General features: G+C 45.8%; 2 protein-coding genes across 5 annotated transcripts; one reads left to right on the top strand and one right to left on the bottom strand.

The window, feature by feature from the left end:
* Nucleotides 1–1,379: 1,379 nt before the first annotated feature.
* foxh1 (forkhead box H1) lies at nucleotides 1,380–3,870 on the bottom strand. Its single transcript, XM_047024188.1, has 3 exons — nucleotides 3,346–3,870; nucleotides 2,545–2,649; nucleotides 1,380–2,318 (listed from the first exon to the last, which is right to left on the bottom strand). The coding sequence occupies exons 1-3, from the start codon at nucleotides 3,868–3,870 to the stop codon at nucleotides 1,380–1,382; spliced, it is 1,569 nt and encodes a 522-aa protein (XP_046880144.1).
* A 3,717-nt stretch (nucleotides 3,871–7,587) lies between these two features.
* Nucleotides 7,588–19,966, top strand: ppp1r16a (protein phosphatase 1, regulatory subunit 16A). Of its 4 annotated transcripts, XR_006956388.1 has the most exons (13): nucleotides 7,588–7,674; nucleotides 12,736–13,828; nucleotides 14,456–14,526; nucleotides 14,749–14,883; nucleotides 15,079–15,224; nucleotides 15,373–15,476; nucleotides 15,695–15,819; nucleotides 16,116–16,241; nucleotides 16,399–16,474; nucleotides 16,568–16,697; nucleotides 16,871–17,033; nucleotides 17,197–18,376; nucleotides 18,589–19,966. XR_006956388.1 is itself a non-coding variant. In XM_047024020.1 (12 exons), the coding sequence occupies exons 2-12, from the start codon at nucleotides 13,582–13,584 to the stop codon at nucleotides 17,707–17,709; spliced, it is 1,836 nt and encodes a 611-aa protein (XP_046879976.1). In that variant the 5' UTR covers nucleotides 7,588–7,674; nucleotides 12,736–13,581; the 3' UTR covers nucleotides 17,710–19,966. The 4 variants fall into 4 exon arrangements, 3 of the variants coding, with proteins under 3 accessions (XP_046879976.1, XP_046879978.1, XP_046879977.1); XM_047024020.1 differs by having other exon boundaries at nucleotides 17,197–19,966; XM_047024021.1 differs by lacking the exon at nucleotides 7,588–7,674 and adding an exon at nucleotides 10,922–11,019 and having other exon boundaries at nucleotides 17,197–19,966.
* The last annotated feature ends 1,816 nt before the right edge of the window (nucleotides 19,967–21,782 follow it).

Here is a 21,782-nt window from a genome sequence, read left to right as displayed (position 1 = left end):
CATCCCCTCATCATTTGGTTACATGAAAAAGCCAAGAAATGCTTGCAGGCAAACTCGGATTTTACACAATCATTCGTAGGGAATTGCAGCTTTTTACAACATCCACAATGATCCAAGCACCCCCCCTCCAACCCCAATATGAATTCCTTGGAGTCACAGGGGCATTCTGGGAGAGATAAGCCACAGCATGGGGGGCTGTAGTTTAGGAGGGGGAGGGTGATCGGGGTAAGAAAGAGTGGGGTGGGCGGAGGGCAGGAATCTGGGAGCAGCTGATGGGGAGATAGTGAACATTGCAGCGCTGCCGGCAGGAGGCAGACGACTGACGTACTCATGGATGTTAATGAGCTCCTGGGACTGGGGCCTCTGGTCTGCACACAGCTAGTTTGGGCTGGGGATCAAAAGGTAGAATGTCTGCATTTACGGACCACAAGTCCTGCGTTAAGTCTGGTGTGCTCTTTAAGAGACCGTCTTTGATTCGGCTCTCCTCCTGCATTAGCTGATGCAGTGGAGTTGGGTCTTCTCTATTTAGACGGTAGACATCTTTCTTTGTGACATTGTGGGACAGTGTAAAGAGGGTAATCCACTCTGAACTGTATGAGGATACACCAGCCTTCTACAGTTTTAATTTAGTAATGCCATCTGAACAAACACACTAAAAACCTCACTGAAGGTGGAGGATACACTGGGTACACACACACACAGAGAGAGACACACTTTTAAAAGAAAATAAACAACTTCTGTCTCTTTGGAGAACCATTCATTTACTGCTGCAGGGTGCCAATGCACAGTTCAAGCGCATCTGCAATATTCGACTGCTCCAAAAAAGGAGAGACTTAAAAAACATTTACTGCAAAGACCACAGTTGCCTTTCTACACTTTCCCACTTCACATGTGCGGTTTTACAAACTATTTCATGAATACTACACAAGCTTTTCAAAAGACATGCATAAAAAACGAGACAGTAAAAAACGAATACCCCCCCCCCCCTTCCCCTTAAAAAACAAATCCAACATTCAGTTGTCGAGGTAGGAAACATTTCAAATACATTTCTCAGAGAATTTGTTCTTCTTCTATTGACATTAAAATAGTGCAAACAACAGTAGTGCAAAGTCCCAGTGTTAGCACAAGCGGTTCCACAAGGTTTAGATTGTGGTAGATTTTGTTAAATGGTTATGGAAGTAATGGCTCCAAATTAATTTGAGGTAAAATGGTCAGGATTTCCATGTAATCATGAACAGTGGTCAACTAACAAAGCCACAAACACCATGTTGTCTTTTGCCCTTCTTCCTGTATGCTGTGATTGAAACTCTGTTGGCCCGTGGGCATCAGTAATGTTCAGATAGAGTTCATGTAGTATCCTTACATTAGAGGGATGATAGTCAGTACTGGGGGTAGCGGCTTAGTGGCCCGCCCCCCTGCAGACCGTACTGATCCGGGGGCTGGTGGGGGCCCTGAGGACCCATCAAGTCAAACACACTCTTATTGGGCGGAACCGACTGCAACATGCTGTCCAGGTCCATAATGAGAGGCGGGGCCTGGAGGGAGACATGCCCACTGGGCAGGATGGGCCAGTAGGCGTGGCCTACAAAGTGGCCTTGTGCGACAGGTGCCCCTCCGTAGCCGTAGAGAGGCAGGCTCCCCAGCGGCATCAGCGGCCCCGCGTGGAAACGCATGCTGGGAGGAGCCACGGCGTTGGGCGGGGCGTACTTGGCGTACGAGGTGGGGAGCTCCCAAGGAGCGGCGGAGCCTCGCCGGGTGGCCTTGTGCGGGGGGCCGCGGCAGTCCTCGTAGCCGTCCGAGCCCGTCTCTCCCTCGGGGGGGCGCTTCCCGCCCTGCAATGCCCCGCGCCAGTCCTCGTCAGAGGATGAGGACGCCGGGCTGGCGGAGCTGGCGGAGGCGCTGCGGGTGGATGAAAAGTAGCTGGGATGCAAGGGAGGGGAGGGCCGAGGGGGTTCCATCCCCCACGGGTCTCTTGGCCGACTGGGCTCCCCGCTTGCACTGGTGGGCCTCAGGCTGTGGAGCAGTGAGTCGATGGCGAAGGAAGAGTCCAGCTTGGGTCTGTATGGGTCCTCCAGGGGGAGGGAAGGGTGCCTGGTGGGGAGGGGGGGCAGGGTGGTGACCACTGCTGGGTGGGGTTCCTCGTCAGGCTTGTAGGGGTGGCCCTGCAGGATGTAAGGGGCCAGGTCCTGGGCGAAGACTGTCTCGTCCTGGCGGGACACGGCCGTGTTCTGCCTCTTGAGCAGCTCCACGGGCACGCGGCTCACCTCCACGGCCCAGAAGTTGCCCTTGCCCTGGGGCTTCCCTGGGTCCTTCAGCACCTGGGGAGACAGAACAGGGACACTGGTTAGACCAATACTCTACTCAGACCAGTCAAACTGGATAAACCAAGTTTCGTAGAACTCACCCAAATAATTTCACTCAATGTCAAAGGGGGGACAGAATTGTAGGTTTAATTTTGCTTACTTGTCTATCAGAGCTAGGAGTTCTTGTTATGAGCTGTCTTTATTTGACAGAATAAAGGTCCACACTGGTAGACACACATACCTTCACAAAGCAGTCGTAGGAGGAGAGGTTGTGTCGAACTGAGTCCCGCCAGCCCTTGTAATTCCCTTTGAAAAATGGAAAAAGAGTTCCAATCTCCTTCAGGATCTGAGAGGAGGAAGATCATTCACATTAAGATTCATGTCAACAATAAAATGACAACTAACAAACAAATGACAACCATATTTCTGCAACATATCATTTAGTTACAAACTGTAACACAAAAATATGCAAGCAATGGTCCATGTCACTGTCATTCAAAGGGATTCACACACAATGAAGGTCCACGTTTACAACTAAACTACAAAAATAATACTGTTTATCGGTTTACTGGAAATAGCAGGGCTGTGAACTGATATAAAGCAGCACACCTCTGCAGCCATCTTCAAGCTATCTATTTAAATCAAGCTCCAGCTGATAGTTATCAGTATCTGGCTTCACTGTATGCTATCCTTATCACAACAAACCAAGCAGCAATGGAAGTCACTAAAGTGTCCTGTTCAGTGTCAAATAGGATGCAATCTACCATATAGGATAGCTAATAAACCATAATGCCTGTAAATTTGGTTTAAAACATGTTTTTGTTTAAGTAACGTTTACTTTTTCTAGCACTAATTTCAGAAAGTATCCAATCAATTGTGTTTTTAGCTGATTTGCAAGTTTGTCTTAATTAACTACCAGTTTTGCTATAGCCTACTGGCCGTTGTAGTTTTAAACTTAATTTTATGACCGAGTGAGTTAGAAAAAACTAAAACGAATATATAATTAACTTTGACACATACATCCAAATAAAAACCAAGTTACCTCAGATAGCGTCAATTTCTTTTCTGGGGAGTTTTGGATGACCATTGCAATCATTGCAAGATATGAGTACGGTGGTTTAGGGTAGCGTTGATAATTCTTTTTTCTGCCAACAGTTCCGTTCTTCGCCCGGTCCCACGACTCTCTGGCTGTAGCTTCGGATTCCTTGAACTGTCCATCTTTGAGCTGAGGCTGTGTCGGTAAATAGGGCCGCGCAGGCCGGCGGTGGTCATCGGGCGGCATTACTTTATCCATAGGCGCCCTGACCTTTGTGAAGCGGACTTTGACAGGCTTCTCCTGTCGGAGAGGATTCTCGTGCCAAAGAGACTTTTGAACTGGCTCCTGGCCTTGACTGTATTCCCAGTGCTGGGTTGGAGATCTCCTCGCTATGTTACTTTGAGAAGACCACTGGTACACATTGTCGGTCGAGTCAAGTTGATGGTCGTGGTGATTAGCCAGGCTTGGAAAGCGCAGGTAGGAGAGGGCGTTTAGTGCCAACAGCCTCTGTCCCCCCCAGTGCTTTGTCATGTTGATCAGCCAGGGGGGAGATCGCGAAGCACGGTTGGACAGGAGGACGGTGAGGGGGAGGGAGGGAGCCGGTCCTTAACTTCTGGCAGACTGCTGGCTCCAGGCTGACTCTATTTGAAGAGCAAACAATTAACAGTTTCATGTAAATCCCGCAGCGTAATCGAAGAGAGAATGGAACGCTATCTGCAGGCAGAATGACTGATCACCCAGGGGGGTTGGGAAGGGCCCGAGCGTCAGAAGGACAGTAAACCTGTAAATAACCCTGACAATATCAACAGACGACTTAAAACGCAGAACACTTACCGCCCAATAACTCCCCAAAAACTTTACGCACAGTTTATGCATATTATTTGGGAATCTGCACATATTCTTTCCAAATGTTGTTTCTTAAACCTTGCAAGTAAATTATACCCTATGTTGTAAGGATGACTTGAAAACATATTTTGGAAATCATGTGGTAACAACACCCAACTACATTCTCTACCTTGAAGCTTGCTGACAGTAATCACAACTTTTGTTGTTATTTTGTAAAATCTTCAAATCACCTGCACTGTGCCCCAAAGCGACCAAGGAGGCATGAGATGTCATCCATATCATTGAAAGTAAATTTGAGGGGGAGGGGTATTCAAAGAAAAATAAATACAAAAGAATTTTGGGCAAGGCTTTCATCCAATCAACAACTTATTGCTTTCAATATACATATGTTTGCTAATAAACAAACAATACAAGATTATCACCGGCCAACTGGATACGTTAATTTCAAAAGACAGACTAGGCCCTATAGGTAGCCAATTGATAATATTAATAATCCAAGAACACAAACATTCAGATCTGGATTTTATGATGGGTAATTTGGCTTTACATTTTATGTGGACGAATACATTAGTTTTAGGGGGTATACATGCGAAATAAATATTGTTGTCTGTTGTGTTGTCTGTCCCTAATCATTTAGCTAGCCAACATTTTCGGTCTTTAATTGCTGAAATTGACCAGGATTGGCAATATAACGGTCGTCAGCAGTCTATGAGGTGCCATTATAATTAGGCCATTTATTCGTATTTAAAACAAGTAATCGGGAAGCACATTAAATAGTTCCAAAAATGCCACTAAGGGTGCACAACAGTCGGGGGCATATTGCGCACAGGGGTGCCCGCGACAGTATAAGCACTCTTCCATTCAACGTGAGAGAATAGGTTTCAGGACTGCATGTTGCTTTTGTTCACGTTAATGTCGTGTTAATGCCCCAACCCTTGTGAAAACAAGTTGGATTAGAATAACTTTCATTGGCGAACCTAGGACCTTTCATTCCTGCATTAGGGCTTGCTATTTAACATGTGAGGAAAGACTATACCTCTCAAACTTGTTCCTTTCTAAGTTATTGGCTGATAAATAGTGGTGGCATTCGCACCTTACACGAGACACATTTTGATCAATGACCAGAACCAATAGGATACATTATAAACGGTGAAGGCAACACAAATTGTCTAGTTACATTCAACACACAAATAATGCCTGCATCAGTTCCATTAAATTGGTTCTGAAAATATTGTTGAGATTGTGTGATGGGAGCTGTTGTTATATATTTACCAAGTAGTAGTTTCAAAGATTGGAGTGTGGAAACCATGAGGACCAGAAAATGTGACCCGAGCATTCACACCCTCACCTGTGCGATAATTGCCTGAACATTCTCTACTGTGATTGGCTAAATGTCACCGATCGTTTGCACATGCATTTGAATGAATTATATGAATTTTGTCAAGTCAAGACAAATGGAAATAGATGCACATGAATCTTATGACAATGTAAGCAAACTGATTTATGAATTTGGTCAACTGAGAAGTACTATACATAGATTTGGTTAATTTGGACATTAAATCTATGGAATATTCCTGGATAAATTGAATCTCTTACTTAGGTTGATTGTATAACATTTACTATTCAAAGATTTTAGGAAAGGATTGTAGAAATAAACAAAAACGAATTTAAATACTCTCTGCCACTTCTTACAGGTTGTGGACTAGGTCATTGATTTTGGTGGGATAGGGATTTCATGTGTTTCTCTTAAATCCGTCTAAGCATCCCTGATCTACACCCTGATACCAAGTGAGACCAAAGAGAGTAAGTTTAGCCCTGCTGAGACCACGGAGACACTTTCTTTGTCCCTGCGAAAGCTTTGGAGTAAGGAACAAATTCCATGTCTGGGTCATCAAAGACATCATCCACCAGCGTGCACAATTCTCCTCCTAAGTCCTAACAAAGACTTTTTAGGATACCCAAATGAAAGGAATAACACCAAACAGCGTGGGTGATCCGTATGGATAAGACGAGGGCACAATCTCATTATTGCAAGTGTTGAATACATTGATCTCAGTTTGCCCTTGTTTCTTTAAACCATGCATATTTTGATAGGTTCTCTCGATCAGCATTAAATAAACAATGTGTCAGATATACAGTATGTGCCAAAAGAATGATGTTCTAGCCTTAACCAGGATACATTCTTCTGCAGTGTGCTTCAATGAAAAGTAAAATATAAAGACCGTCCAATTTCCTGTGTCTTATTCTCTGCAGTGTCACTGTGTTGTCGACTGATGGAGGTCACCAAGGAGGTCAACAGATTACAGAGTCATCCCTGGCTCTGGGTATTAGCAGATGATTGTCCTGGGTGTTTTCCCAGGATTATCAACCCTGTCCATTTCCGATTCCAACTTTACCTCTGTCTAATGTTGTTTGATGAGCAATCATATAACTTCAAACCAGACTGAGCTGCTGAGAAAAGGCAGTACATCAGAATCAGAATTTTTTTTATTTGCCATGTAAACACAAACAAGGAATTTACTGTCGCAGGAAGGTGCATACAATAAATATATACAATCTTAAATAAAAGTAGTGTACAAAGTCCTGACTAATACTAAAGGGTAAACAATATGTACAATTAAAATTAAATATAAGATAGATATAATATAAAAATAGGGCAACATAGTGCAATAAGACAAGGTGGCTTGTGCACGTAAAGTCTTAAGAGTCAGTGTGAGTCCTTGGCCTTGTTAAAGAGGCCAGCAGTGGATGGAAAGAAACTGTTGTTATGGCGTGAGGTTTTGGTCCTGATGGACTGCAGCCTTCTGCCGAAGGGTAGTGGCTGGAACAGAGTGTGTGGGATGCGAGGATTCGGCCACAATCTTCCTCGCTCGCCTCAGGTACCTAGAGTCCTCAGGTCCTCCATCCAGTTGTATGTGCTGTTTAAAATATTCTGAAAAGCCGTACACTGCTGCTTGTTGATTGATCATGTGTCTGCTGTATGAGGTTATGTTACATTGTATGAATATCAGATTCACATGCAATAGCCATGTAATGTCAATGTCCCATCCTCTCATAGTGCACACAAACTGTCTCTCTCTCTCTCTCTCTCTCTCTCTCTCTCTCTCTCTCTCTCTCTCTCTCTCTCTCTCTCTCTCTCTCTCTCTCTCTCTCTCTCTCTCTCACACACACACACACACACACACACACACACACACACACACACACACACACACAGACAGACACACACAGACAGACACACACACACACACACACACACAGAGTGAGAACCCTGGCGTGAGCTTCTTAGGTCACAAATTATCTCCAGTTGTTTTTCATAGGCCTAAACAATGTCGCCCTCTAGTGGACGACTCTTTTGTTTCGATGGCGCAGTGGTTGTTATGGTGAAGCATTTCCCCCAAGGGTTGGCTTTGGTGACGGTGACAGGGACTCAACAAGCAGCTGATCAGTTTTAGAGGAACGCGGACAGAGCCTAAAGGAAGTCTACAGGTGAGACGAAACTTACTTATAATACCAATGCCATACATATGATCTCATATTGCCCAGCTATTTGAACGTCGATCTTTTAGCCACGCACAGAAAAACTTTTACCGGGTTATGTGCAACAGGTAGCTGAATGAACGAAAGACTGGCTACCTATTTAGCAGCCATGCTAGCTCATTAATTGGCATGGCACGCGTTACAGAATATCCCTGTCAATGTCAGGTTGGTCCTTTCTAGCGCCAGGTGTGTTGTCTACTTAGGCCACGTTAGTTTTAAAGTAGTCTAACTCAATATTAGCCACATTATGTCAAACTGATCTACTGTCTAAACTGAACTGATTCTACACTGTACCAATTGATTTGGTTAAGCTTACATTTTAGCTCTGCATTCGGCTACCTTCCCATTCGGCTACCTTCCCATGTCCATAATCTGTGCGCAATAATAACATGGAAGTCTCAAAAAGCAACAGGCCACTGTAAAGCGAACAGTTATTGTTCCATGCGGTGTTAGAGCGGCAAGTGACTCTGGTAAGCGTGCCACCAGATACATTTGACCCGGTGATTATTAATGTTGTAATAATGGACATTAGGCTGTCTCATTAGGCCTAATGTAAACAGAAAACTACAGGCTACAATCCATGCAGTTCAATGGTTTTTAATTGCATACTACACAAAGGCCAACTATGCATTACATGAAAGGAGTTGCCTGGATGGATTGCATGTAATTGATAGCTTATTCAGTTCAAAAGTGAAACTATCGGTTCTTCAAAAGAACAGAACCTTTTATATTAGCCTGCTGGGTGTCGGCCTTTTGAAAGATGTGGTCTGAAGAAGACAGGTTTCAATGAATGAACACACATTTCAGCATGCACGTGCATGCTATCTAAGACTGAATATAAGCACAATGGCTGAGGCTACATTGCATCAGGCCACAAGTAGTGAACCATAGAACCATTTAATCTATTTAGAGGGACTGGTGTTAACTGACTCTTAAGCTCGGCTCCTTCTCAAAGGTAGTTTGTTATCTATGTTACACAAGTGATTTTGAACAGATGCCTAGAATCGAAGCCCTACTTAAGTCAACATGATGCTATAACCTTGGGATAATCAATACTATGCTAGAGGGTCTTAAGTGGTAAGGTAGGCATACTCATACCTGCTGCCACCTGATTGTGGGTAGTAATATGTGGGTCACTTAAGGCCCTGACACCTTAAATGTTTGCATTGAGCCAGGTGGAGTACATAGATAAAACGATTTCAGTATGAATGCATTTTTACTGAACACTTTTGTGGACATGTTTTTAGTATCTTTTATTTATTTATTTTTATATTTTTTTTCTTTCTGGGACGAGATGTGTCTCCTCCTTATCCTTCCGGTTTTCTACCTCCATCCATCTCTTCACCCACATCCTCCTACTTTCTCATTTCCTCTTGGTTTCCTTTTGGCCTGTCTCTGTTGCTACAGCGATTGCAGAGTTGTTAAAAGGCCACGGCTCAACCCACACATGACAGGACTTAGGAAGCCCACCCCCCTTCCTTGGGTCTCTCTGTTTAATTCTCTCTTTTTCTATCTCTCTCTTCCTCTCTCTCTCTCTCCCCCTCCCTTTCAGCTTCATGTTTTAATTGCTGCTAAACCATTTTAAATCTGGGGAAGACAAAAAGGCCTTTAAGAATGTTGAACAATAGATTAGACCCCTGGAAGAGGTTCAAGTGGCAGACTGCTTGCAGCTTCCCAGACTACACTCAGTGATTCACCATTCATGAACGAACCAAATTGAGGGATTCATTCTCCTGACTGTGGTCTTATTGGAAAGGAATGCCTGAGTCAAATAGGCCAAACATGGAACTCCTGACATGGTCAGATGGATAGGATCCGCCTCTTGCCCAAGACTTAGTGTAACTACCAATGTGTGTGACATTTGTAGCTAAAACCTTGAGACTATAATTAGACAATGGCGTTGAAAAGTCCTTGTTTAAACACTTCGAAACACATGTATTGGTCCTAGGACCTGTGCTAAGCATATATTGCCGTTGTGTACTATTCATAGAGTGAGCCGGCGGCTGAGTGATGTGTTCCGCAGCCAAGCCTCCCTGCCCAGTCTAAATCAATGAGTCATTGACCCAGGTCGACTACCCCTGTTAACACCAGGGGCGTGCTGAAACCCAACTCAAAGTGCACCATTGAAGAGGGAGGCCCCAGAGCAGGATACAAAGTGGTTGTGTTTTCCTCCTTAACCAGTTGACTAACCCTGGCGCACCGTGCCATGCTGCAAGTGGTGCTTTCATTAAGGTGATTAAGCTGGAAGCACAGTTTTATCCAGCTTTCTGCTTATTTGTCAGGGCCGGGGGGAATAGGGAGATATGTGAAAAGAAAATAGTCCAGTTCTAGCACACTGAGGTAGGCATTATAAAAGTGAAACTGGTTTGAATGTGCTCTACAACGCAATTAAGATTAAGAGCCTGAGTAGAGGCTCACGGAGTCTGTTAGTTTAACTAGGCCGGAATAATCCACATTCTCCATAGTCCCTGACAGGGTTTTCAATCCAGTGGATCTACAGCTACAAGAGATACCCAGGCATTAGACCCTTTCAAGTTGTCCTGCTATGTAGGCTAGGCTATGCATGAGGGCTGGCCTTGGATCGAGATCTCCTCATGAGGAGTCTTGGTCAAGACTCCTTGCTGAAGTGTCAGTTTAAAGGGTGGGTGGTATTCAGGTGCTGGGTGGAGTTCAATATTGCCTAGTGTGTGTGTGTTTTTGTGTGTTTATTCATCATCCAGACAGCAAACCTGTTACAGCCTCTAGCTCTAACGTATCTCATGAGTCCTCAAACTTTGTGTGAACATGATTACTGTACGTGTGCATATAGGCTACAGTGTACACCTGCATGTTCAGTGTGTGTGTGGGCATGTTATTCTATGTGTGTGATTGCACACATACATGTGTGTGTGTGTGTGTGCACATCATTGTGTGTGTGTGTACACAAGTTCAGTATTAGGCGCCTCTTGCTTCTTGGCAGGTAGAAGCCTGTTGCCTTATCATCACTTATCTTTGTTGGCCCAGTGTATACGACTATTAACTTTCTCTTCATGATTCACAAGACTGCAAAGGGTTTCACCGTACTGTATAGTGAGCTAAGTTGCATTTACATCTTATTCATTTAGCATGCACTATCCAAAGTGATGTACAAAAAACGCAGAAGATCAAGGATCAGAAGTGCATTGTTAACATAAAAGGACTAAGTGGAAACGTTATCTTACACCATCTGGCCTGGATCTAACAATATTCTGCAGGCTACATAAGGCCTCACTTGGAGCTACTTTATGAAGCTGATGGTTATTGAACCTTGAACAGGTATGGTTACATAGCCTGTGATTTGTAGCTGCAAGTGTTCGCATATTGCTCGCACACACACACACAAGTTTCCAGTTGGAATGAGGACACGAAAAAAGCACCTTATCCTGCATTCTTGGCTGCCAGTATTTGAGACCTAACGGGTGAGGGGAGAGCTCAGCCAGGAACACACAGTTAGTGAGCTATGCTCGTAGTCATTTGTAATAGTTAGGTTATTGCTGCTGATGTTAAAACCATCAAATAGGCTAGTTCACTTAGTACTGGCTGACGGAAAGCACCACAGATAAAACAAAGAATCTCTCTGCTCTCTGACACGGCTTGTTTGATCCCTGATATTGATTATGATCGAGGATCTTGCAGTAGAGTCCCTAAAGGGATTGTGGGCCCTAGCCCCATTCCCTTGTAAATCTCCTTAGGAGTCAGCATTTCCTAAACTTGTTCCCGCCCTCTCTCTTGTTCAGTGTGCCAGAGAGAGGAAGGCTGCCACAGCTGTGCATGTGATGCTTAGGCCTATTGCTGACAGATTAGCCTAAAACCGTATTCTGTGGAGCAGCGAGTTCATTTGCATTAGCAAGTCTTTCAGTTAGCTGAACTTGGTATTTTTGTATCTGAACTGCTCTTGTCATCTCTCTTATAAGTGCAGCTGGGTTGAGGTCAGTTTGTTGGATGCTCAAAGTGTTGTTCAGTTGATCTATTTTTCACTCTGATGGGGCTAGTGGTTGACATATTTTGACATGACATTGTCATATTTCTAGTGGGCTAGGCTATGCCTTGTGGTGTACAGGCTTACTTGTCTCTGTGTGACTTCCACTATGAGTGTGATACATTAACACAAGTATGTGTGAGTCCAAGGAAATCCTCACATTGTAAGCGCAGAGACAGAGATAAAGGCAGTCCTATAAATAGTCTTTGGCTGTGGTTGTTGTGTCCCTACGGTATTGAAACCTTAGTTACAACAGCCCTGGCTGTTGGGACTGGGCTGAAACACGGACAGTGTGGATGTCCATAACACTTGATGACCAACTCTGAGGACGGAATTATAATCCAGTCACAGAGTTATGTCTGTCTTTGAGCCAGGTCGTCTTCTCTCCATGTCTCTCCCTCCTCTCCCTGAGCTGCAGCCCTCGCTCCCCCTAAACGAGCTATCTCTCTGAGTGCCGTGTCTCGTTGACCGTCCTCTCAGCGCTCACAGGCCTTGACCCTAAATAATGAATGAGCTCCCTGGAAAGCCCTGGGGCATGCGCTGTGGAGCCTGGCTCGGTGGAGCCGGGGGGGAGCGGGCTTGACGGAGAGAGAAACCATTTCATATTCGGCCTTGTGAATAAACTTGTGGCGCTACGATCTAACCACCCACCTCCATACGCCATGGCCTCCTCCTCTGCCCCCCCACGCCCCCCCCCCCACCTGTCTCTCTGCTCAGTGTGCAGTACTGGGGCGGCTAGTCAGGTGTGTCAATCATTAATGAAAGGCCTCCTGGCTCCGGTTTCCTCCAGTAGTAGAAAGGAGAGGAGGAGGACTAGGAATGGGAGTGGAGAATGTGGCGTTTTGGAGCTCAGGGGTTAAAGATAACAGGATTAGGAGAGCAGGTTGTGTACATTACTGTAACATTGCACGCCATCTCTCTCTCTCTCTCTCTCTCTCTCTCTCTCTCTCTCTCTGTTTCTGTCTCTCTGTCTCGCTTTGTCTTTCCCTCTCTCTCCCTTTCTGCATCCACAGGTGCGTCAGTATAGCCTGAGTTCCCCAAAGACGTGCCTCTATACCAGTAAACAACAAGGAGCCACCTCTACAGATCCCCACCCAGGACTGGTCCTACCACAATCCTGCCTCTCCATGGCACTTTACAACAAGCTTTGTGCAATATTAAGGTCCTATTGAATGTTTTAAACCTGATCTTTCTTTTTGGTTTGTTCTGGTGATCTGCTTCCTCCCGGCTTATGACTTCCCATGGGGAGCACCATCCACCCACACTGCTAAACAAGCTCTGAATATGGGTCCTTATCAAAAGAGTTTTCTCAGGGATCTGTTTCCAGGCAAGGGTGTCCAACATGGACTGGGAGACAAGCTGGCACAGATCTGGACAGGGGAGAACTAGCTTCTCTCGCTGGGTCAGACTCTGTCAGACTTTGAGGAATACAGGCACACAGAGCTGCAATGGATGGAAGGACTGAAGAACAGTTCAAAATCACGATTCACATAGGTCTGTTTTGGACATGTACGCATATGTACAATACAGCTGTAGAATAATTGTTTGGTAAGTGCTAGTTTGGTTGTTTGTGTAAATTTCCAGGCCACAAAAAGCACAGAACTGTGGAAAATGGGACACATACATTGATACTACTTTACCCATAAAAAAAACAAGCTTCTTCAAACCATGGAATACTGACCCCCTGAGATTCGAGCGATTAAGTCATTTTACTATGTTTGTCAGTTAAATCACTGGATGATGTCTGTGGCATTGAAGTCCAGAAAGTAAGTCAAGACCTAAAAGCAAACAGAGAGAAGGTAGGACTGGGAGTTGAGGGTTGGAGGTCAGAGGCGTGTGGCGGGCGGCGCCGGTGTGGAATGGCAGAGCACGCCGAGCTGCTGGCTGAGATGGCCACCGTGGGGCGTCTGAGCGCCGCCGAACGTGTCAAGCATGCCCAGAAGCGTCGCACCCAGCAGCTGAAAGGCTGGGCCCAGATGGAGAAGGACACGGCCCGGGGGGGCAAGGGAGGCAAAGGAGACAAGAAGAAGGGGCGCACGCGGCGGGTGGTCTTCCCCAGCAACATCACCCTGCTGGAGGCCTCCGCCCGCAACGACCTGGAGGAGGGTGAGGCACACACACACACACACCACAGGGCCTGCACTTACTCTTAAGACGGGCCACAAAATGCAGATCAAAGTCACTTTGCCTCTGTTTTGAATGGCTCCATAAAATCTTTCCGACGCAGTTGTCAGTCCCTTGTTTGGTTTACAAGTTTTCCCTTATGTTATACCTTGACGATAGTCCAACATCCACAATCATGCATTACTATTCTAGCAGTAATAGTAATTACTATTACATTTTTTCAAAGACGGCAAAATAAAAGTATGTTGACTACAACCAAACCCCTGCAAAACTTGTTAGTTTCACTGTAGCGTAGCACCAGTGCTTCCATAAACCTAACGAGGAAGTTATTCAGGCATAATGTTGAGTGGTCCAAGTTATACTTTTTAATCTTATCAGAGCTGGCCTTTCAATAGTCATTGTTTGCACAGGATTGCGGCTTATGTAAGCAGTTACTGATGGATGTGTTATAAACAGGCTAGGCTGTGCTGGATATTAACATGATGTGCCCATGATATCCTGGCTCACAGCCTACATTGTCAAGGACATGTTGTGTTTGTGCTCCCATGCTCAGACAACTGTTAGTCCTCCTTAATGACCACGGCTGTTGTTCTTGCCTTATCTTTGCAGTCAGGGAGATGCTGAACAGTGGAGTCAGCCCAGATCTTTACAACGAGGATGGGCTCACTGCCCTGCACCAGGTACACACACACACACACACACACACACAGTAACATGTCCTCCACGAGTCACATTGTGGGCTGTGTGTTTATGTGAGGTCACATTTGTGGCGACTGTGTAGGTATCGCCTGTCTGTGTTGGGTCTGAGTCTGAGGGCACAGCATAGAAACATGGGTTGGTTATTCCACTGTTTCTTCGAGGGCCTGTTGTCAGGGAGCTTGTTTCCATTCCTCCACATGTAGCGAGCTCCTGCTGACGGCTGGCTTTGGGAGGAGCCCAGGAGCACCACCCAGCAGAGACACTGCTCTCTTTATGAGCCACAAACACAGAACCTCCTGTCCATGTACCATGGGCATGCACATTTACACCTTCTAAATGTATGCGAGTCAACAAGGGTACAGTACATGTTATAGAGAACAAGTCACTATAGGGGATTTACCTAGCAAAGGCCTGTGCGATGCAAATTCTGTCTATGTGGCAGTTGGCAGTGCACTCAAACTTCAGGTAGTGGTGTGTATGCCTGAACCTTGTGTGTGTGTGTGTGTGTGTGTGTGTGTGTTTGCATGCTCCAGTGTTGCATAGATGACTTTGTGGAGATGGCCAAGTGCCTGCTGGACGCGGGAGCGAGCGTGAACGCCTGCGACAGTGAGCTGTGGACGCCCCTCCACGCTGCTGCCACCTGTGGACACACGGGGCTAGTGCAGCTCCTAGTGCAGGCGTGAGTCCCTGCATCTCCCTGCCCCGCTTGACATTCCCCAGCGAGGCGGTGTGTCAGTGATGACAAAGACCCAATGAGTGGGTGTGTAACGCAGCCTCCTGATGCGCGGTGTGTGTGTGTGTGTGTGTGTGTGCGTGTGCGTGTGCAGCGGAGCCGACCTGCTGGTGGTGAACGCGGACGGAAACATGCCCTACGACATCTGTGAGGACGAGGCCACCCTGGAGCTCCTAGAGATGGTCATGACGGAGCAGGGTCAGTTGGAGAGAGCCACTGGACCCTCCCCCTCTCTCTCTCTCTCTCTCTCTCTCTCTCTCTTTTTCTCTCTCTGCACTGCGTCATCTCTCTTCACCTGCGCAAAACTCACCACCAACGACACCTAGGATCCCTGACTTTACAAACTGACAATGACTTTGTGAAGATCTAGCTTTCAGACCTGTTGGCTCAGTGTATGTGTGTGTGTGTGTGTGCAGGTATAACTCAGGAGCGTATCTATGAGGTCCGGGGGGCCAAAGAGATGGAGATGCTGAGAGTCTTGCAGGCGCAGGTGGAGGGTGGATCAGACCTCAACGCCAAGGACGAACACGGAGCTACGCTGGTGAGACTCTGAACATGTCTGAACATGTCTGAACATGGGGGAGTTGAACTGGAACTACTTGAACCTTTTCAGAATACACCCGACATGCCTTGGTTGCCTCGTGTCAGCAGATATCCCTTTGCAGTGGGAGGTGTACACTACAAATCTTTTTTGATATCTAAAGTATCACAGAAGCAATTCAAGGATTTTAACCCTTAGGTACCATGTTGGATATCTTAACCAGTTCTTACTACAGAAAATGTAGTAACTTCTAATCATTACATTCCTTTTGTTGTGTGTGTGTGTGTGTGTCCCAGCTCCACATCGCAGCAGCGAATGGCTACTTGTCAGTGGGAGAGTTGCTGCTGGAGCACAGCATTGATGTGGAGCTGAAGGACGCTGATGGCTGGACTCCCTTGCATGCTGCCACCTACTGGGGGCAGGTCTGTACTGCACCCTCACCTGCAGTTATTCCACAAGGGCAATACTATGGACCTGCTAGCCACACTGCAGGGATATATTTGAGTCGTATTTTAAAGAATTCTGTCCTGTCTTGGAGTTACCGACCGACTGCTGTTCATTGTCCGTCACTTCCTTCAGATTCAGATGGTGGAGCTCTTGGTGGCTAACGGGGCCAGCCTCGACAGCAAGACCTCCCTGGAGGAGACGCCGCTGGGTGAGTCATCAACCGCCCTCAGTCAACAGACACTCGATGGATCCCACACGCGAAGGTGTTACTGAAACGTTTGTGTGTGTGTGTGCACGCCAGACCTGTGTGTGGACGAGGAGATGAGAGCCAAGATGATGGATCTGAAGCACAAACACGACGCCATCATGAAGAGCCAGGACCGGCACAAGGGCACCCTGCAGAGACAGGCCTCTAGCACCAGCAGCCGAGGGTGAGGGAGGGAGGGATTGGGGGAGGGTATGAAGAGTGGAGGTTGGGAAAGAGATAGAGACTTGTCATTTTTTCCCATGATATACAATTTGAATTGACTTCCTGGCTGCTGCATTTAAAGTCTCTCTCTTTTCCCCCCTCTGCCTTCCTCTATCTATCTGTGCCCGCGTGCAGGAAGGTGGTGCGTCGCGTGAGCGTCAACGAGCGCTCCAGCCTGTACCGACGGGAGCACCACAAGGAGGCCATGGTGTGGCAGGAGAGAGGCCGGCAGCCCGAGCCCCAGGACGAGGACGAGGACAGGCAGACGGACAACGAGCTCAACCAGCACGCCGCCATGGTGAGAGGGAGGCAGGGGGAGGGGGAAGGGGGGTCTGACACCCACGTAAATATGCATACATGTATGCACGTGTCCGTGACATTTGGCCTGTTGGAAGTTGAGGTGATGATACACGTCAGAATGATGTGGGTGTTCAATTTTGCCCCACTCTGCGTTCTGCCAGAGCGCTGGAGCAGGGACCACGTCCAGACTGGAGGAGATGGAGAAGAGGGAGTCCAGCCTGGGGAACGGGGGAACGCCCTTGGCCCTGTCGGCCTCGGTTCCTGGGGAGATGTGGGCTGGCGGGGGCATCATGGAGCGCAGCGCCTCCTACCAGCTCAGCCCCCCCTCCGGGTCAGCGCCCACGTCAGGGGAGGGAGAGGGCTCCGACAGCATGACCAGGGAGAAGTCCCACCACACCCTAGCGGACCTGAAACGCCAGCGGGCGGCAGCCAAGCTGCACAAGCGCCCGGCGCCCCCGCCACCTCTCACCCCTCCCGCGGAGGAGGAGGCCCCAGCCTCACCCTTTCCAGAGGTGGCAACCCCTGCCCCCAGCGAGGCCCCCAGCCCAGAGGAGCGGGCTAGCCCCAGCGCGGTATACTTCACCCCGGCAAGTGGAGACCCTCCCCTGCTTAAACTCAAAGCCCCTGAAGAGGACACCTCCAACACCAAGGAGCCCTGCTGCGGCATCATGTAGACACACTCACACACTCTCACTTGCTCACTGCCTGTCTCATTAGGAACATCCAGGGCGGAGGCGCACGCTCCAAAGTGGCAAAGCATCTTTCGACAGATTCTTTGCAAAACGCTTCGTTTGCTTAGGAATTGATTCACTCATACTTTTTATTTTATTTTGTATTCAAGACATGCCATTGAATGTTGTCTCCACATTTCGGCACTGTGCACTCCTCCCTACAAAGCTCTTAGTGGTGATGCAACTCACATTCCCCACAGCCTCTCCCATGACCGCCCATCCACTTCCAATTTGTAGTCATGTGTACTCAAACTTGAAACAGTGCATGGCACCTCCATTGTGGTGCAGATGTTTGACATTGTTCATCACCATGGCTAGCGTTAAACTCCAACTATGGGACCGTATATGGAAGTTGTGTTATGAGAAGGCAAACTGTCCTCATGGAGATTGCCCCCTAGTGGCTGTGTATAGCCTTACATACTCCAGTATTACTCAATACACCATCCTTTAGCCTATTACCACTGATCTCTCCATTCTGCATTTCAATCAGAGGTGGTCACAGTTTTCTCGTGATGGCACGTGTGTTGGATGGAAAGGCCTTTTGTCTTTAGAAGTTTGCCTTTCATATTGGAGGATCAAGCGAGTGAGAGCTGACGGACCAAAGCTGATTGTAAGGCCTTTCTTTTGGTCAAATCTAACTTAATGAATGGATGATCTTTTCTATTTTCAGATTTATTGACAGTGATCAGTGAAATGTAATGTGACAGAGATAGTATATTTAAGTGAAGGATTGAGCATAAATTAGTCTCAAGAGATTCTTTAATGATTGATTAAGGGTACTTTAATATAACATCTTTATTTATCTTATTTATTGTGTTTCAGACTTGCCAGTCTGTGAGCCAGGGTGCAAGAATTGGGAGTGTTTATATGAGATGACAACTGATTCTTGTTTGTTGGTCTAAACTTGGTCTAAATCTGCCTTTTTTCTTGACCAATAATGTCCTGAATTGATTTTTATTTTGTTCATAATCTAAAGTTCCAGTGCACTTTGAAAAGCCTACATTTTGATACTCCTTTCTACGTGGTGCAATTTGTAAATGTAATTTTGTTTTCTAAACGATTTAAAGAGATTATATTAAAGAATTATTTGAAATTATATTGAAATGCATTTGAAGATTGTAAGGATAAATCCTTATTCGTATTTGCTTTTTAAGCTTTCCACACCTCTAAATAGTGCTGGATGTATATATTTACATCTATCAAAAACCATACCTAATAGCTTGCATTGTAGCTTGAAAACAGTTGCCTTGAGTCATCATAAAAGAGCTGGCCCATACAGTGCTGCATCATCATCTGGCACATATTCAAGGTCCCACATGGACTTCACATAGATGGATGTGAAGTGAGATCAATTCATTTATCCACACGTCCTTCCTCATGCTCCGTAGAGGGTTGTACTTCATCCCCCAATAGATGTCAATTCATAACACATTTTCCATTTATTGTTTGCTACAGTCTGTGATTTGTTTTAAAAAGTTTGTCATGTTTGCACAGATTATTTTTTTTAATAGATTTTTGTACAACATGGGCTTACAGTACTTCTATGGACGTTGCCACCTATTTGTATTTATTCCGTCCATTTAAGTATTTTCAACAGAGGGAGGTTAACACATGGCCAAATCCTAACTTGAGATCCCCACAAACACATACAAACAGGGAACTTAGGTCAGGGTTTGGTCCATCATGTGAAGATGGTGTCCTGACCCACAGTGGAAAGGAATCATGCTGCTCAACAGTCGTTCAATTTCATGAATTCCTCATGAAATGATGTCGTTGCACTGAGGTAATTCACCATGTTGTATCCATGGAGGATGGCATTCAGTGGCTTTTCAGTTCTGACCTTCAATTTTAGAACCACCTTGATTACATGGGAGAAAGTAAACTCTACGACCTCTTGACTTCCCATACAGTCACCCGCACGTCTGCCCTACATGTACCTTCCTGGTTCCAAAAGGTAATTAATTGTATAAGAAGTCAAATGAAAACCTGTGCACTTCCCCCCCACACCTCCTTGTCGTCTCGTGTCATTGATGACCTTGGAAATGTAAAGCCTTTGTAAATATTTTTTGAATAAATATATGATGTCAAACTGGGATTTGTTTTTCAAATGGGAGTTTGGATTGTGGCTCAAATGGATTAGGCGTCGGCTGAGAGCTGGTCAGCAGGGTGCACAAATGTGAGGAGAGCCGATACATGAGGTCAAGTGAATGCGTTTGTGTTGAGTGTTGTCCTTTGCTTCTTGTACATCACAGGGCTACCAGTGTGACTGTTGTGACCTTATGGGTGACTTGCGTAGATACGCGCATTCACACTGTGTGACTTGAGCGTGACACATCTCCCCCCCCCCCCACCCCCCCCCCCCATTTGAGGAGGTATCCGTTAGCAGGTCCACTCACACACAAGCACAGATCCTCTGACTTGACTCTGTCCTCGATCAGTTCAATCTGATTCTAGATCTGTCAGACGTAGATCTGAAAGAAGGAATTCCTGTGTGGGCTCTGTTGAACACCAATCACTGTTCGATTGAAACCTGTGGTTTGTCGCTTTTGAACTGTTGACAGACTCCTTGAATGACAGCTAACTACACCAACAAGTCAAAGCAGAAGTGATCCTTCCTTTGCTTCCTAATTGACCAACCAGTTGTGACAGAAAGAGTTGTGGCTAACTATCTCATTCTGTGTCTTGGCTGTCTGGCTTAAGCAGATAAGAAGATACTTTGTGTGACTAAGTGCATACACATACAACATAGAGTTCTGTTACTGGGTGAGAACTGAGAGTTTCTGTTGTGAAAGTCTCTACCGGTTGCATCCTGTCCAGATGGGGTTGTTGTTATGCGAGTCAAGGTGTGTTTTTGTAATCGATTCTTAAAAATAAAGAAAATGCCTTTTGGAACTGACATTTAGGTTCATCCTGACAGAATGCTGTTTTCAGCGCTCAATGGTAAACTAATCAGTCTATTTCCAATGCCTGTTTTGAAGCTCGGGAGTAGGCCCTAACTGTGTGTGTGTGTGTGTGAGACAGTTTGAAAGAGAAAGTGAGTGAAAGAGAGAATTGAGCCATGACCCCTTGTGTAAGATTGCCTGGAAGGGTAATGTTATACCCCTTACAGGAGGGGTGTGTTTGGGGAAGTATGTGCATTGCACACACTGTACTGCTGGGCCACCACTGAGGAGCCCTTTGAAATTCCTGTGAGAAGGGTTAAGGACTTGGATAAAAATAGTCTCTGCCAGCATATGTTCTACTCTCCACGGTTAACATAATCATGTGATGAAATCGTCCACCTTAAAATGTTAATGTCTATCTATGGGCAATGGGTACATCCTTTTTAAGCTTTGCACAGAATGCATTTATTAAAACTGAAAACACGTCGACCACGTGGGGTCTAGGCAGAAGTAGGCTTATTAGCAAAAGGATCATTATAATCCCCTCTGTGAGTTATGTAAGGTTCTCACACATAAGATTGTGAGTTATGTTTCTTATGGTAAATTCACAGGTTTAAACTCTAGGATACTGGTCATAGTGTTGCGGATAATTGAATCTGTAGGTAAGCTTGACATTCTGCCCCAAAAAACAAAAACAGATATATAATTCTGGATTTTAGATCCACTTATCAAAATGCAAAATTTTGACTCAATATTAATTCGAAGAGTCATTTTTAACCGTATAAAATAGATACTTTACGTGTATTTTTTATTTTTTTTGTAAATTACTTCCAAATACGAGGAACAAGCAACGGAGGAAGTACTTTTCAGTTGAATTAAATACGACATCAGCGTGTGGAACGTAGACTGTGGTGTGGAGTGTAAGGAAACATTCATATTTATATTTGCCAAATTGTGTCGCCAACTATGATCACATAGTTTGACTGACATGGTTTTTAATATAGGCCTATTATTATTCCAGTCATGAGGGTCAAACATTTGGAAAGGTATGAGAAGCTGAATGTTTTCTGCAAGCTTGTAAAACTCTGTCTATCGTTCGCTTCATCAATTCAAGCTGCAGCACTGTCAATACAC

Source organism: Hypomesus transpacificus, chromosome 8 (assembly GCF_021917145.1).
Source record: "Hypomesus transpacificus isolate Combined female chromosome 8, fHypTra1, whole genome shotgun sequence".
In the NCBI taxonomy this organism is placed as follows: domain Eukaryota; kingdom Metazoa; phylum Chordata; class Actinopteri; order Osmeriformes; family Osmeridae; genus Hypomesus; species Hypomesus transpacificus.
This window is presented reverse-complemented; position numbering and strand designations above follow the sequence as displayed.